The sequence below is a fragment of the Rhinatrema bivittatum genome, chromosome 7, assembly GCF_901001135.1.
Source record: "Rhinatrema bivittatum chromosome 7, aRhiBiv1.1, whole genome shotgun sequence".
In the NCBI taxonomy this organism is placed as follows: domain Eukaryota; kingdom Metazoa; phylum Chordata; class Amphibia; order Gymnophiona; family Rhinatrematidae; genus Rhinatrema; species Rhinatrema bivittatum.
In genome coordinates, this window is record NC_042621.1 from 150,405,892 (window position 1) to 150,423,866 (window position 17,975).

Below are 17,975 nucleotides of genomic sequence, written 5' to 3' on the forward strand. Positions count from 1 at the left end.
TGTGTGCAGGGAGTTTTGGTGGGCTAACCTTTAAAGAGTGCGTAGATATATAATACTTTCCCTTTGAAAGTTGTGGCAAGGTTTGCAGGAAATTAACTTTGAATCTGTGCAGGCAGTTACAAAACTATCCTTAACATGCCATTCCCTTTATGGATGTAGTTTCTTGTATGTCCATGCAGGTATACAAGCCTCAGATGCTCTCCTTGCAGGTTCACAAGTCTACCCCTCTTTCTGGAAGAGACCTTGAATTCCCTATGATGTAAAAAAAAAAAGGACCAGTTTCAGTATTGGCTTTAGCAGCGTGCACCAAGCTGCTAACTAATAAAGCTTACTAAGATGTCATGCTGGGTTTTTATTTTTATGTTTTATTTTATTGATCATGTGTCTCTTCTTTTTTTTTTTCTTTCCTTGTCTTTATCCAATCTTCCTATTGTTAACTTGCTTCTGACACTAATGTTACTCTATTGTGCACATCACATCTCTTCATATTGATGTCCACCAAAACTCCTATGTGGGGATTTTGGTTACATGCCTCACAGTGGCCCTGAATCTTCATTGGCGTAAGTAGACCCATATTTCTCACTAGCTCACTACAGTGAAGAAAGGAAAAGCATCTTTTTTATGGTTTAGTTCTTTAGTTGGAGTTTGAAGAGCAAGTTCATCCTTTATTGGCATGTCTATAAACGGACTAATAACCAGTTGGTTCATTTAACAAAGTTACCTATCAAAACGTTTCAATATGGCATGTGGTACTTGATTAATTTATTAGTAAGACTGTACAATTACAGTCAATATTGACTGTATTTCATTCTGAAAACTGAATCCATGAAAAGACTGTCAAATTGTAAAGACATCATTTTCAGGTCTTGTCAATTCTGGTTTAGTGAAAAGTTCCCAGGTTTATCATTGCCAGGGCAGGTACAGTAGATAAATATAGTCAACAACTTTTATCTCCTTCCAAAGAAATCCAAACAAGGTGATACATTTGCTACTCCACCAGCACCTATATAAAAGGAGAAATTGGTCATTGTGCATTATTCAAAAACTATCTCAAATGCAAACGCAAGATGTCAAAACATAAAATGCTTTAGGCCCAACTGAAGTTTTTTATATAAGGATAAATGGTAACCAATCAGAGTTTCTGGATGGCCAAGTCTCACTTCTGTGACTTTAGTCCTAATATGAAACTGCATAACGAGTCGGAATTATGACCTCTCTGAATAGAACCTTCAGTGAACTGAGGAAGCTACAAAGACTAGTTCTTTTGTTGTTTTCCTATATAATATCCTTCTGTTTCAATATATTTGTATGCAGCAGTTAAGTCTTCCTATTGTCACATAGTAGTTGAAAGGTATCATAGCTACAAATAAAAGAGCGACTATAGGCAATAACTGAGCTTCTATTATATTTTACATTCATCTTCCAATACAAGTTTACATATTAACAATGCTTGAAGATTCCAAAGAACTTGGCAAATAACATTACGTGCGAGTATGACATTATTAAGGCAAAAATACAACTAAAACTTTAGGTGAAAAGGTTTTCCTGGATGTCCAACTAAAAGTTGAGACCATCTAATGAACTAAAAGTACTTTACTCTGGCAAGTGAGCATTTGCCTAAGCTTTGGGAACTTAAAAATAATCCTAACTTTGAATACTTTTTTTTTTTCACACATCACTATCACAGAGTAATAGTTTAGCAAATTATACAATATGAGATTATAGGATTTCATTTTCAAAATAAAGGGCCTGATTTTAAAAAGCATTTACTCACTTAAAACTGGATTTTACTCGAGTAAATGCACTTTACTCGTGTAAGTGGGTTTTTGAAAATTGCTACAATATATGCCATGAATTGTCCATAGGATTTGCTCACGTAAGTGTCCTTTACTCAAGTAAATGGCTTTTGAAAATTGCTACAATAGCAGTTACATTTACACGTGTAAATCCTTATGAAAATTACCCCCAAAGTCTACATGATGGTTAGTTGTGGAGGCCTATGTACTAACAATTCACTATTTTAAGTGAGCGCTAGCCAATTTTAGTGTACTGGCTAAGCGGCTATCCGATGTACTAAGCCTATAATGCAGAACAAAATTGACGGCACTGTTTATCCATGTTAAAAGTTATACTTTACATATGCTACACAGTTATATAGCAAGATAGTGGCATCATTAGTCATTGCCATTCTGTTTGCCAGGCCTGCACCAGCAGGACTTACATTTACATTCTGAGCATGTAAAATTGAAGTCATACTCTTAGGGGGTAATTTTCAAAGGAGTTACGCGCATAAATGTAACTACTATTGTAGCAATTTTCAAAAGCCATTTACTCACGTAAAGTGCACTTATGCGAATAAATCCTATGGACGATTCAATGGCATATATTGTAGCAATTTTCAAAAGCCCACTTACTTGAGTAAAGTGCATTTACATGCGTAAAACCCAGATTTATGCATGTAAATGCTTTTTAAAATCCGCCCCTTAGATTGTGGTTAAATACTAGCATGACAACACTACCTGAAAGGGTTAGAGCACTAGTACACAAACAAGGGGAAAGGTTTTCTCCTGAGCCTCCCCCAAAAGGATTCCCCCAAACCTGAAGGTGAAACCTCTCCCCCCAAATGGGTTACCCTGCCTCCCCCATGAAGAAGATCTTAACCCCCCCCCCCCACAAAGCCCCTTCCACCCCTCCCACAAAGGACATGTGCCTCTGCCCCACACTTCATGTGGCATCCACCTGCCCGTCACCCCCAGATTAGTGAGCCAGCAGGCAGAGGAGAGGAGTTTATCTCACTCCTGCCAGTCCGCCGTGCTCCAAAACAGTATTCTCAGCCCTTCAAACGTTAACCAGCACATTTTTCCAGAACCTTTTTTTTATGTGCATATGTAGAGCTCATGTGCTCAAAGAACCATGCTCCCTATCACGTGGTCCTTAGATCGTGGCTGCAGTTTGCATAGAATTGGCTTAGTACATTGGATGCTACAATTTCAGTGAACATTTAGTACCCAGGTCCCCAGATTCTGAGCTGAAATTTCTCTTAACTGAACTTCTTAACCTTATGAATAAGATGCTGTCCTTAAAAAAAAAAAAATCCACCTTCTCTTTTATAGTATGCAAGCAGGGTTTTAGCACAGTCAGTGCCATATTTCTGCAACTGCTTCCACAGCTCTCATTCCTCAGGAGATCACAGGCATCTTTGCAACCTGCTTTGTGCCAGGCTGCATTGGGTTGATTTCTGTTTCCAGTGCATACTGTTTCCTTCTCATGGCTTCTCCTAGCTGTCATCAAAGTCAAAAGCTAGGTTGTAAACTGTGCTTTCAGCAGTACATTTCCCACTAAACATGCACAGAAGAACACACCCTTTCTTCTCTTTTAATAAGCCACAGGACTGCTGCCAAATGGAGGTCGAGAACCATAATAATGGATGACTAGATCATCTGCAAAATGTATTATTTTACGTTTCTATTGAAATGCACAGTAGGTCTTGTAGTCTACTGTTATTATGAAAATCTGGACTACAAGTTCCATGCTGCAATGAGAAGTGACTCAATATATATCCCTGACAATCCACATCACCATCAACTGGGAGCCAGCAACATGTTGACCACTGAATTATACTCAACCAGTTGGTTCCCATGTTACCATTAACTATGACTCTATTAAAGTGGATAAATAAGTATTATGCAATTAAATAAGCCTCCTTAGCTGCAAAGAAATCTAATTAAACATGAAAATAGCTTGGAATAAAAAACCAATACATTTTATGTCAGTTTTATAAAAGTGTAGGTGTTCAAATTTAGCAACGTTCATAATTTGTTGAGGAGACTTTCTTTCCTATACAAAATTAAATGAAAACATTTGGAGTGCTGTTAACAGGTTTTCACAATGAATAAAAATAGGAAAAATTGTCATGTCATATGGATATTTTGTCTTTTTTTTAATTTCCTTATGTATAACAGGCTATACAGTAATAAAAATAGAATGATAGCCAGGGAACATGTATGGCAAGAGAATTACTCAAAACCTCATGCCAGGACATAATGCAACAGGAACTCTCTAGCTCCAATTCGTTTTCATGCCCACTGTGTTTTCAGCCAAACTTAATATGACAAATTGTCATCATTTTGATATACCAAGAACCAAGAGTTGTTTCTAAGACAATGATGTTATGCTGATTTTGTTTTTTTGTTTGTGTCAATCAAACTTCTTTCCAAAGTTGTTGAACACTACAGCTGTACTAACTGTAGTTAAGCACAGGCACATTTCCTCTGTTTTCTTCTGGTTCAGCACAATAGAAAAAATGTGTAATTGCTAGCACATACTGACTGAGTACAAATTTCAGCAACTGATCAATAGAAAGGAGCGCTCATGGTTAGCACTGATATGAATGACATCTGTAATGTTATTCAAATTATATTATCATGGTAGTTATATTAGACAATGAGTCTGAAGTAGCAAGGACCATGCTTTCATCGCACCTTTTCCAAAGAAGTTTGATTGTCTTTAGATCTTATGTTGATGTGATTTGATGCTGATGGTAAGTTGACCTTCCTGATAGATGGGCCAAATGTACTAAGCATTTTTCCCAGAGGCACAAAACGGTGAAAAACCTTTAGTACCTCTGGTCCATAGGGATGTAAATAAAGGCTTTTGTTTTCATTTAAAGCAATGCAGAGCAGCATTGTCCCATTTGCTGCAGTTTTCACCTCTTTCACGCAGGTGCTGAAACTCCTCCTGGAATAGGGCTTCAACATTATTGCATTATTAAAGTAAACCCTGATCAGGAAGTTGACATTTCTGCAACAGGAAATTCTTAAATTCCAATTCCAGGAAAATTGGACTGATCGTAATTACTTAGCCTTTATGTACAACAATTTTGGATTACATTTCTGAGTCAGGTGCCCCTTCTAAGTTTATGAAAGTTAAACCTAATCAGCCAGGTTCCAGTTGTACCTCCTGTGTATTCTTGGAGAAATCCATGTGCACGATACAATCTGGTATAGTTTCAGAGTATACTGGACACATGCTTCAGGAATAGATTTTTATAGGGGGTACATTTTACATTCGAGTTCTGATGTAAAGATTTCTTTTGTTAGAAAAGGAATGAAAATTTAACTGCTAAGGCTTGGGATACTGGTTTGCTTTGGCACAACAGAAAATCTAGCAGTCAGTGTGCTAAAAGATTGTGACTCTTCGAATCACCTAAATTGGGAATGCCTGCTTTAGATTGATTAGAATGTAGGATTCTACACTGTGGCAGAATAGTTAGAAAAGTGAGCTTTGGCCAGTTTCCTAATGATCATCTTGCCAAGTTGCTTTATAACGTGTTCCCAGCCTCTGAAACATACTTCAGCTTAGAAAGGGGCACTGTACTCAGGGGCTAGTAGAAGGTTTCTAAGATTACACAAGTAATTCTTGTCTGCCTATAAGATGTTTGGAGCTCAGGTGCATGGGTTGGGCTGAAATCTTTGACCAGCCATCTTTAATTGCATCTGTTTAGTTGTATATTATTTATTTGTGTAATCTAAATGAAATCATTATATGCTATCAATGGGCTTGATTTTCAGAGGTGCCATTTAACTGCATAAAACATGTTTTGTGCATACGTGGTGCTTTGAAAATCAGTTAGGGGACTGTACACACAAAACACCATGTCACATTACTTTTCCTCTTGCTGGCAAGTGGCATTCCATTGGGGCATTGCGGGGGGTAGGGAGGAGGGAGGGTGGACTCAAGATAAGCACTCACGCAAATACTTTCAGTTTTTGAAAGTATAAACATAAATGTATGGGCAGAAAGTTATATCCATGTAACTTATCGGGCATATGTGCATTCATAGACCTGAACAACCTGTGAATTTTCAAAGCGGACTTGCACACATAAATAAGCCTGCTTAGAAAATTTGAGCTGAACTCTGGGGGTACTACAAAATACCCTTAGACTTGGCTGTACAAGTGTTGTTATAAAATTACTCTCAATATGAACAAAATAGTGTCAAATAAGGATTTGACAAGAAGACCTGTAATATCTCTTCATGTCCTAATGCCACACTGCCGCAGAATTTATTATAGCAATAAACCCCGGTCATGTTCTGTGAACAAAACGGCACTGTAAATATATAAGGAAAGTCAAAGTGTTCATGGAATGGGATTTACTTGCTTTGTCAAGGTGTTTATGGAGATGTTTCTAAATTTTGCTAGCAGACTACAATTTCTGACTATATCTCTAAATTTAGAAAGTTAATTTATGAGATTTTCTTAATGAAAATTGATATAAGGAAAACTGCTAAAGCTTTTTCATAGTTAATACTCAATTAAACATAGGCTACTATTGAAAAGCATAAATAAAATGCAGCCCATCTGATTTAAAGTTTAAGCAAAGCTTTGTCAAAATAGAAATTAAAAGGAAAATCATTTGTTAAGGTTGCACAAAATGCCAATACAAGCTGAAAAGGTAAGAAATGTTTTAGATTGCACACACACACAAACACACACACGGAGGATAACTTTAAAATGTACACATGCTCACCCATAAATGCTTACATATGGGCATGTGCAAAACTGCTCTGGTAAAAAAAATGCACAAATACATATTTGCATTTATCCAGGTAAATTTTAAGTTATCCAGATAAGTCCTGATTTATCCAGTTCAATAGTAGCTTTGCCAGTATTTAACCGGATAAGTCTTAAAATGCTACTTATCTGGCTAAGTGAAATAGCCGAAAATCTAAAAAGCACTACTTATCTGGCTAAGGGGGTCATTTTCTATCAGTATCGCACGCGATAGCTTGATAGGGGCGGAGTCGGGGTGGAGTCGGGACCAGAAGAGGAGGATTCGGGGCGGCATCGGGGCGGACGCGGCGATACCTTCGCTGGCGGCGATAAGGTAAGGACCGTTATCGCCGCCAGTAGCGCGCCCAATAGTGCCACCTTTCACGGTGACGCTATTGGGTGTGAAAGCCGGCAGCGATAACACCGCAGTGGTGTGATCGCTGACGGCTTTCGCAGGCTCGCCCCCCACTTCATCCCCCCCCCCCGCCTCCGTTACCGCGGAATTCAATAAGCTGTGCGCCGATAGAAAATCCAGGCCTAAATTAGATAGCCAGATAAACAGACTTATCCAGTTATCTGACTCAGCTGGATAAGTAGACTTTTAAGACTTATCCAGCCAAGTTGCGGCTTTGCTGCTACTTGGCCATAATAAATTTGAACTTGTCCGGATAAGGACAGGTCATTGAGACCAACCAGATAACTCAGAATTTATCTGGTTAAGTATAGCAAAGGTGCCAGGTAGCCGGATAAGTTGAAATTTAGCTGGATAAGTGTACGCAACTGTATACCCGCATATTTTTATGTCTAATTTTAAAATAATACTTTTAACACATGTAAATCAGCGCATTTACCCCAGTAAATCAGCTTTGACACTTTAAGTCAGGAGATTTTCTAACATGAGCGTGGCGATGAAATTACCATTTTTTTACCAATTAGTCTACCAGTTTGCCCAGTCCATCTTCAGGTCATTGAGACCAACCTGGTTCTGCAGCCTGAAGTTCCCCCAATTCACCGAGACCCTAATCCAGTCACTATTTCACTTTTAAGACATTTCCAATCACTTCTGATATTGAGCAGCAGTAAATATACATGAGTAAGCTGCCAAATCTTCATGCATAAATTATTTACAAAATAGCAATTTACTTGTGTAAATGTTGGGCCTGCTCCAGAATGCCCCTAGCCCACCTGATTTTTATACATGCAAATTTACTCACAGTCCCTGATATCCATGTGTATAGTATGTTAAGATATCTAAAATAGCATATACTCACATACATGCTATTTTGCATGAGTAATTGCTAATTTTTACACACACAACATTTGAAAATTCACCTTTAGGTGGACCATTTTAAAATAGTTAGTATTCAATTGTAGAAATTTGCATTTGGTGCAAACAAGCATTGCAGGTTAAATTGAATTCAAGCTTTAGAAATCAAGGTTACAGTCCTAGAGGCACATCTAAACAATTTAGGGTAGATTTTAAAAGGTGCGCGCGGGAGTAGATTTGTTCGCGCATGTTGGGGTAGATTTTAAAAAAGTGCGCCTTCGCGTACTTTTGTTGGCGCACCAGGCGCCAACAAAAGTATGCTGGATTTTAGTAGATACGCGCGTAGCCGCTAAAATCCAGGATCGGCGCACGCAAGGCTGCCGATTTTGTGCAGCCGGCGTGCACCGAGCCGCGCAGCCTGCCTCCGTTCCCTCCAAGGCCGCACCGAAATCGGAGCGACCTCGGAGGGAACTCGCTTTCGCCCTCCCCTCCCCTTCCCCTCCCTTCCTCTATCTAACCCACCCCCCCGGCCCTATCTAAACCCCCCCCTACCTTTGTCGGGGGATTTACGCCGAGACGCGACCTGGGGGCGATTCCGGAGGGCGCGGCCACGCCCCCGGACTGCCCCGGGCCGAAACTACGCCCCCGGGCCCACCCCCGAAATACCGCATCCCGCCCCCAAAACGCCACGCCGATCGGCCCCGCCCCCAACACGCCCCCGACACGCCCCCCTCGAAAAACCCCGGGACTTACGCGAGTCCCGGGGCTCTGCGCGCGCCGGCAGGCCTATGGAAAATAGGCGCGCCGGCGGATTTACGCGAGCAGGGCTTTTAAAATCCGCCCCGTTATAAAATACAGGGTCGGCGCGTGCAAAGCTGTGCAAAATTGGCAGCCTTTGCGTGCCGAGCCGTGCAGCCATCCTCCGTTCACTCCGAGGCCGCTCCAAAATCGGAGCAGCCTCGGAGGGAACTTTCTTTCCGGCCCCCCCGCACCTTCCCCTCCCTTCCCCTATCTAACCCACCCCCCCCCCGCCCTAACTAATTCCCCCCTACCTTTATTTTACAAGTTACGCCTGCCTGAGGCAAGCGTAACTTGCGCTCGCCAGCCGGCTGCTGGCATGCCATGTTCTGGTCCAGGGGCTGCTCCGGAGGCCATGGCCACGCCCCCGGAATGCCCCTGGGCCGGAACCACGCCCACAGCTCCTGCCCCCGGAATGCCCCCCGATGACACGCCAGCCACGACATGCCCCGACACCCCCCACCCCCCCAGGAAAGCCCTGGGACTTACGTGCATCCCTGGGCTTGCGTGCGCCGCCGAGCCTATGCAAGATAGGCTCGGCGCGCACAGGGGGTGAAAGGGGCAGCTTTTCGTGGGTTACGTGCGTATCTTATGCGCCTAACCCTTTGAAAATCTGCCCCCCTTGGTTTTCAGGATAGCCGCAGTGAATATACTTGAGATATATTGCACTGGGTCTCCAATGTGTGTCACCAGGATTGGATTAGGAACCATTGTTATAAAGAAAGCATGGGACAACATGGATCTCTGAGGGAGTGATAGGTAGTATAGAGATGGGCAGACTAGATAAGCCATATGAATTTATCTACTGTCATGTTTCTATGTTTCTAAGCATGGCTCAATAAAGTCATAAAACTCCAATAAATCATCAACTCCATAAACAACCCATCAAATTTATGACAAATGAGTAACATAATAAAGCCACTGTATGTATCTACACCCTAGTTGTCTGTGGTACCATTGGTAACTTAAATTAACTGAGTTATCTCATCTAAATTGTCCCATTTACTAAAATGATAAATGCCAATGCAAGTTTTAATGAACATTAAAACAGCTTTAACATGCATTGAAGCATTTGAATTAATGGTAATGTATATTTTTCCCATTAAAGAACATTTTTGCATTAAAATTTAAATGAATTGATTAAAATGCAAAATTATGCAGTCAGCTTATTTAAATATAATATGAATTACTTTTAACTCAAAATTTTGTGTTAATGCCATTATTAAGCCAAAATTGTAACTATACCTTTGGAGGTTTAGTTAAAGTTTTATTTTAAAACTTTTTTATGCCTTATAACAATGTTTTAACATGGTAGTTACTAAATGGCATAAAGCCTTTTGTACTGCAATAATGTGTATTAATAACACATGTTACCTCATGCTCTTAACATGGTATAGTAAATAGGCTTCTATATGTGCTACTAATTAAAGCTGCTCTGATAGAATCTCATACTACCTTGACTTTAAAATCAACCAACATATTCAAGCGACAGTATGAATGGCTTTAAGATCATGAACAGAGAAATTTGGTCTTCCTCAACCCTTTCTGTTAATATGAAGGAAATAATTTTGCTGTAATATTTGTATTGAAAGAAAAAGATAAGGTGAAATGTGTATGAATATCTATACTATTTCTCACTCCCTTTCTCTCTCTCTCTCTCTCTCTCTATATATATATATATAATATGTACTGCTCTCTCTCTATATATATATAAATATATACACATATATAATATGTACTGTATATAACATTTTATGAACTAACAATAAATTTGGCAATAGTTTTTGATAGCTATGCTTTCTTTATCAGGTCAATAAAGTAGTTCATTTTACATTGAGCTAATGAAGGGAACACAGTTCCCAAAAGCTAGTCACAAAAGTACTTAATCCAACTTCTTAGTTGTTGACCCATATTTCTCTGTCTCTGCATAAATTCTATTTACAATGGTCACATATGCACATAAAAGTTATGTATGCATGGTAGAGAACAACGTGTTTTTGGCATTTGTTAAGGCTCATATGCAGCCAGCACTTGCACTGATAGAAAACCTAGCATGAAAAGAATATCAAATGGGTTTTCTAACAATTTATGCAAGGATGTGTGGAAAGGACATTTCTTGCTATGTGGAAAGGTTAATCCGAATGTGATATTCTTCATTTCCTAAAAGCTATTGCTGTAGTATGTAAAGTGAAATATTTTTCACAGTTAAAATAAGACAAAAGATTTGGCTAAAAATTAGTGAAAATCCATATTATTTGGAAAGCTCAGATTTATGTCAAATTATCTTGAAAAATAATGTGAAATCAGTTTGCCATTTATGATATATTTCTATGAGTTTGGGTCAAAAACTTTAAGTGGAAAGGGGTATTTTTTTTTCAACTGGTATTAATGAGCCAGCACAAGTTTTAAACTGTTTTTCATATAAATATTTTCACACATCCGGGGATATATTAATTTCAACTCTTCTTTAATGCTCCTTCTTAACAAGTAATCTGTTATACCTGGTTGAATAATGCATTTCCATTATCTTTTTTTCTCTGTGTGTTCTATTTGACTGTTCCTCTAAGAAAAGAATTATGTGACAGCATGAAGTTTTGTGATAGGGAGAGCTTGGTTTGGCATGGGGAGGGGTATGCTCTCATCATAGCTTACTTTACAGTGAGCCTTTCTCTGCATTGCAGTACCCTCCCTGTTAAAGATCCTCTTGTAGACAGTGCTTCCCCAGTGTATCAGGCTGTGATTAAAACTCAAAATAAGAGTGAAGATGAGATGGATGACTGGGCACGCCGTGCTGCCAACCTTCAGTCCAAATCTTTCCGTGTCCTTGCTCAGATGACAGGAACTGAGTACAGTAAGTAACACTGTTGAAATTCTGCCTTAAAGCAACAGCGCTATCTAGTCTAGTTTCAAAACTGGGGGGGGTGGGGGGGGGGCATACATACTTCCTTAAGAAAACATGAGTTGAATTGAGGAGGGGAGGAGGCTGAACTAACTATCGAGTGAAGATCCATCCCTGTGGTTGCTTAACAAGAAGACACTCCTGTGGCAGATGGGCAAGGTTCCATGTGGCCCGTGGAAAGAATTCTACTGGCTGCCACAGAATGCCACACAGAAAGATAAATGATAGACAACAGACTAAATTCATAACTGTCTTTAAATTAAACCTGGAGGATGCTATGGCATTGCCCAAATTGATTTGAAAAAAAAAAAAGAGAGAGTTTCAGGGTCGGCTCCAACCATAATGAAAGCTCTCTTACCTTTGCCAATGTATGCATTAATGCTATAGGGAGCCCTCATCTATAGCAAGGGGTAGTATCTCTGCCCATTCATTTGTGGACAGCACAGTAAGTTATGAACTTATACTACAAATGGTAGTAGTTCTGAAAAAATCAAAATAAGCAGTAATTAGACCATAATCTGGAAAACTATATGTATTCCTCAGTTTGAGGATGGTTCTTTTCTGAGAATACAAAGAGACTTAACAAACAAGATCTTATCAAGTTTATTAAATTATGGCTACTTGATTCTTTTAAATGTTACCTAATAACAGTCCATTATTTCTTGCCAAATGCTGTAACTGAATTTTGGTAACTAAAGAACCTACCGTTCTATTTCACTTTCCTTGAAAAGATGCATTTAGTATAAAAAAAAAATAAAATTGTAAAAAGAATTAGTAAGTTGATTTGATAATATGCTGATTGTAGACCCATAAATTATTGTTTTAACTTAAATCCTATCTTATATTTTCCCACAGTGCAAGATCCAGATGAAGATGCTCTGAGGAGATCAAGGTAGGCAACTAGCAGCAGACAATATGGCCTATTAATTAATGGTAACAAATGCCTAGTACACTAAACAAATTTTAATTGAAAAATAAACAAGATTTATAGTTTTCTTTTGTCTTAACACATTTACTCAAAATTAACTAAATTGCTAATGGCTTAAAAAATGGCAACGCAGAACATATCTAAACAGCAACTACCTAGAGATTGGCATATATATTCTAAAGTTGATTGGCGATGGAGAATAATGATTGTGCTATAACATAGTTGTGGCTAAGTGATGTTGTGGCAATGTTGAAGTCAAACGAGCAATTTATTTGGATGCTGCTGCAGCTAATTCCCCCTAGTGCTGAGCTCACCTAATCAAGCAATTTTAAAACTATATGTAAAATACATTCATACCGAAAACTCGATGCTTTGGAAGTTATAAAACCTTTCATTGGATTAATAGAATGGTTTAACAGTGCTGAGACCTTTTTAGTCTCATGAGATGAAAAGATATTAAAATCTCCAAAGTGCCCTTTTATCGTGGGGACCAACACACTGATAACAACTTTCAGTCTCTGTCAAAAACTGGAACAAGCTACTTTTCCTTTCCTGAAAACAAGTGCACTGCATCCTCTTTATGCTATCCTCAGCACAACTCTGAAAGCTATGGAAGAGGTGGTACTACAATGATGGAGATCAAGAAAAGATCGAATAAAGCTGGGAGCTAATATAACCATCAGAGCATGGTTTGGCTGAGGCCAAGAGAATGCAGTGTATATAATTGGAGATGATAGAACTGCTTTTGTTAAGGATCTTTAGTTTGGAGCCTAAGCTAGCCATGTTTGATCAATTTCAATGTGAGAACAGAAATAAATATTTCAAGAGGGTTTTTGTGGCAATAAGGATTTCAATTGGGATGAACGTGAGCACGACTTAAAAATGTTGATCATTATTTTTGCTGCTATTTAATAAACAAGTTTGTTTTCTTAACTGATATATGTCTGTTAAATGTTGAGGTGCTGCATATCATCCTATCCTAACTGAATCTGGCTTTTTGTTCTTATTGACGTAAATTATTTCCAAGTTGGAAAATAAATTGACCAGATTGTTCCATGCACACACGGATATTGAATCCTGCTGTCCCTAGATTTTTTAATGCCTTGCTCTAATGCTAAGGATTTTTCTGGCAGTAAGAGTCTGGAATATTCTAGGTGTGATCACTTGTTATGCAATTGTCCTCATTTGCCAAGCAATTGCCTACAGTTTAATTAAAATATATTTAGACAGAGCTGGAGAGATAATGTGCAGTTTTCTATGGCCTTTAATGGTCTTAATAGAAAATGGCTTTTTAATATTTTATACTTTCTTGTATAGAAACATAGAAGTGAATGGCAGATAAAGTCTAGCAGGTCCATCTAGTCTTCCCATTTCCCTGTCTAACAAAATATGACTTTAACCTTGCTTTAAAAAACAAGAAAAGAGCACTACTGCATGCAAACAATCAAATAGACCAAGAGAATGTGCAGGATAAATTCAATGTCCACACATAATTTTGAGTGAGGAAATATATTCTTTTGAAATGGCAACTCCACAGTGTTATAACAGGATATAATTCAAGGCGAGTCCCCCGACACGGACCCGTGTTTCGCCGCGAGGCTGCGTCGGGAGGGACAAACATATTTTATTTCTTCTGTAACCGGTTAGCGTCACTGAAGAAATAAAATATTGTTTGTCCCTCCCGACGCAGCCTCGTGGCGAAACACGGGTCCGTGTCGGGGGACCTGCCTTGAATTATATCCTGTTATAACACTGTGGAGTTGCCGTTTCAAAAGAATATATTTCCTCACTCAAAATTATGTGTGGACATTGAATTTATCCTGCACATTCTCTTGGTCTATTTGGTTGGTTTATCCTTGCTTTCCCATAGGAAAGTATCCTATTTTTCTTGGTCCATGACTTCTTTAATTTCAGTGCTAGTTTTCCATTTATCCCCTACCATCTCCCCTAGAAGAATGTTCCATGCCTCCTTCAGCCAATCTAGTCTGCCCAGTATGTTTTGATTTGCAATCACCTTAAATTATTAGATGTTAATTCATGATCAGGATCACATAACAATAAATTAATATCAAAACAGCGGCCACAGTGTACCATTGGCCATTGCTGGTCTCCGGTTTTCCCTTTACTTCTTTATAATAAAAGATTATCTATGCATCTCACAGACTTCTTGAAGTTTGTTACTGTGCTAACCTCTTCCATCTCCATTGGAAGGCCATTCCATGGGTACACCATCCTTCCATGAAAAAATATTTTCTAATGTTAGTGCTGCATCCAACCCCTTTGAGCCTTATCTCATAACATCTTATTCTACAATTTCCTTTCCTTTGTAAAAGGTTTGCCTTTTGTACTTTATTTGACCACCTGTCTTTCCTCTCCATTAGGGAACACATATTTGGTCCTTGTATTTCATCTCACGGTGCTTTTGATGATGAACCACTAAATGCATCATTCTTTTATTATATTCCCAAAGAAAATGAACAGGCTTTTTGAAATTAAATTTTCATTGACCCATCTGAGTTATAATTATCTTCTTGTATCCATCCACCATAGACATATTTCTGTCCACAGATGAGCACATTTCAGCACTCATGAACAGACCTGAGTGAGACCTCACATCATGCAAGGACCATTCTCAAACAATAAGCAGACCAAACAAGTCTCAAGTCTGGTAGAGTATTCCCATTTCACCTTGTTGGGTCTTGACCTGGTGACTTGAGTACAGAAAGGATTTAGGGCTTTCCAAGTAGTCAATCCTTCTTTCTTGCAGCAAACTATTCGGTAACTTTGATACCAATGCTAATCCTGGCTGTAAGATCTCCAATCTGCACTTGCTATATCTCCTCATTGGCAGTCACTGGCATTGTAAATGCAATAAAAAGTGTAAATTAAAGACAATTAAACCCCAAAAGGAGAAAAGAAAGAGATGACCTGGTAAAATAATTCACAAATGTATCTGCATAAGTATAAAAGAACAGGGAACTTGTGAGTAAAATTGTAGGACTTCCACATAAACATATAGAACTTTGCCACTTTACTGAAGGCTATACCTTCTTTATCCTATTTCTCCTCTAACATTCTGTGAGTCGCTGGTAAATTATGGAGCAGATCAAGAAAGAAAATGGAATTTCCTTCAGGATATTCAAGGTGGCAGATCTAGCTTCTAATTTGCTGGGCCACAGTACTTCCTGGCACTGTGCATATTTGTGACTATCTTTACTGATGCTCCCAAAATTGTTTAACTTATATATACTGATGCTTTATATATCTCATGATGCTTGTTGTAGGATATCTTGGCTATTGCAGCACTGAAGAATAAGTTTAGAATAATAAGGAATAAGGAAATCAGAATTCTTGCTCTAAAACTACAGTTTGATTGAATGGCATGGGTAGAAAATGAGTTAACGCTATTTAGATATTGTAGCTCTACTTTTCATAGCTTATCCCCTGATATATTATAGTTGTAAACCATTACCAATGTCACATATAGAAAGATTTACACTGTGGAAGATTTGACAGAGCAATAGATTATGAGAATCACTGATCATTCAGTCCAGTCCAAAGTTTATTATTTTATATGAAGAACATCATTAATTGCTTCATTTCCTTCATAGAAGCTATAATTTATTTGGTAGATTATAAGCAGACCTAGATATCATGAACTGGAAAATTAGTGTATTGATGTTTTTTCCATATTTAGAAATATTGATTTTGCAATTAGTTGTGCTGGAAGAGTCTAACAATCTGCTGTTAGAGAAATAGATTATGATCATCGATAAAGACTACAAGGCCCATCGTGTATGTCCATAGTATGGTCAGTGTAACGTAAAATATTTGTGGAGTTTATTTTAATCAACAAAAGCAGTCCTATCAAAGAAAACAAAGGAAATGCCAGAAGAAAAGAAATGAATCTGAAATGGCCATTGAAAACTAAGCAGCTCCAAGCATTCTTATTGTTGACTTTAGCCAATCTGCTTTTGGTGGTCAGTGTGATATTGATCCAAATAAATTGCCATATTGCCATAGTTATAGGCAGGGGAGTGGAGGCCATATTCCCTAACCCCTTTCTTCCTCCTCTCTCTCTTTTTCTTTCTCCCTTTCTTTCTCTCTCTTTCTCCATGCCACAGGGAAAAGTTTGAAACGGAACGTAACAGCCCACGCTTTGCCAAATTGCGCAACTGGCATCATGGCCTTTCAGCACAAATCCTTAATGTTAAAAGTTAAATGCCCACATGTAACAATATGTCTACATGGCAGAGAAATACACTAAGACTGTACTGCTGTACTGAGAGATAGAGTGTAGTAATATAAGTATACATATATAAATATATATAATCAAAGATATTGGGAGTTGCCCTGGGTTGCATGACTGACTGTTATTCTGTTGCAAACCTTGTATCCCTCCATTGTTACCCTGTAGAAAGAGTACATTTTCAGAATTGTAAACATATTCTTTCTGACGTTTGCTAAATCTCAGCCTATACAATTGAAATTTGGAGTGCTGGTGGGGAAGAAGAGATAGCTGTTGTGTTTTCTTTCCTTAAAATAAAAAAGATGAAATGGAAAACTTGTCAGATTGTCTTTGGTGGAAAATGTATTTTGAAAGGAAAGTGGTGGTTGTACAAATCTGTAGATAGGAAGTAAAGAGAGAAATCTTTTGGTGCACATCCTCATATTTGTTAGCAAAATGTGGAGGGCCTGGTTTTCATAAAGATTTCTGGTCTACTGCAAAACTCCTTTGATAAAAAGACTCATGGTATCTGTGTGTCAGCTGTTGACTTCAGGTTAAATCCATGGTAGAAATTCATTTCTTAGCATAGACTGCTCCTCTTCTTGTTGTTTATAGGGAGACAATTCCCACTTAGTGCAGGGCCTTCATTGAGGGGAGTGTTCGTGTGTTCACCGATTCAACCTTATGGAAGGCAAGCACTTGGCTTAGCTTGTTGACATATTGTACTGAATGACCGCCTGGCTCCTAAGGAGAAAATAAGACAGTCTTAGCATTTCAGCTCCAGTTTCATGGCATTCTAGGAATCTCATGGTGTGAATTTTGAAACAAGAGTTGAAACAGCAGAACCGTTTCACCTTTCCATATGATCTGGAACTAGGAGGTCACTGCAGGCTTGTGGCATACTGCATCTGTGTATTCCAGTCCAATTCTGAAAGCCTGTGGGGTATAAAGTGTCACATATGGAATGGGTTTCTTGTATCTTAAAACACTATGATGGCCAAGTTTGCTGCAAGTTTTCCCCTTTCAAAAGAAATCCATCAAAGCATAGAGGGAGAAAATGCTGGAGCCACAGCCCCCCAGTTTCCCATGATTCCATGGCCACCTCTATAGGAATTGCCGTTTGTCCTGGAATGCAGCCTTGGCCCCAGAATTTCAGGAAACTGCCCAGTCACTTAATGTTACTGCCCATCACCCTTCCTTCCACTGCTGCAGATGCAGGTATGGGCCATCACACTGCTCTTCTTCCCTCCAGCTATATATGCAGCCTGGGCCACACTGTCTCCCTTTAGCGGGACGGGCAG

At 38.9% G+C, this 17,975-nt stretch overlaps 1 protein-coding gene across 19 annotated transcripts in view; it reads left to right on the forward strand.

The window, feature by feature from the left end:
* The window catches only part of LDB3 (LIM domain binding 3), a 452,171-nt gene that overhangs the window by 256,537 nt on the left and 177,659 nt on the right, over positions 1-17,975 (forward strand). For 16 of the 19 annotated variants that reach the window (XM_029609315.1, XM_029609318.1, XM_029609322.1 and 13 more), the window contains 2 exons: positions 11,301-11,470; positions 12,374-12,410. In XM_029609315.1, the coding sequence (XP_029465175.1) occupies positions 11,301-11,470; positions 12,374-12,410 (207 nt within the window). Of the gene's footprint in view, positions 1-539; positions 561-11,300; positions 11,471-12,373; positions 12,411-16,570; positions 17,015-17,975 lie in introns of those variants that run through there. The other 3 variants (XM_029609329.1, XM_029609319.1, XM_029609334.1) reach the window with 2 other exon arrangements.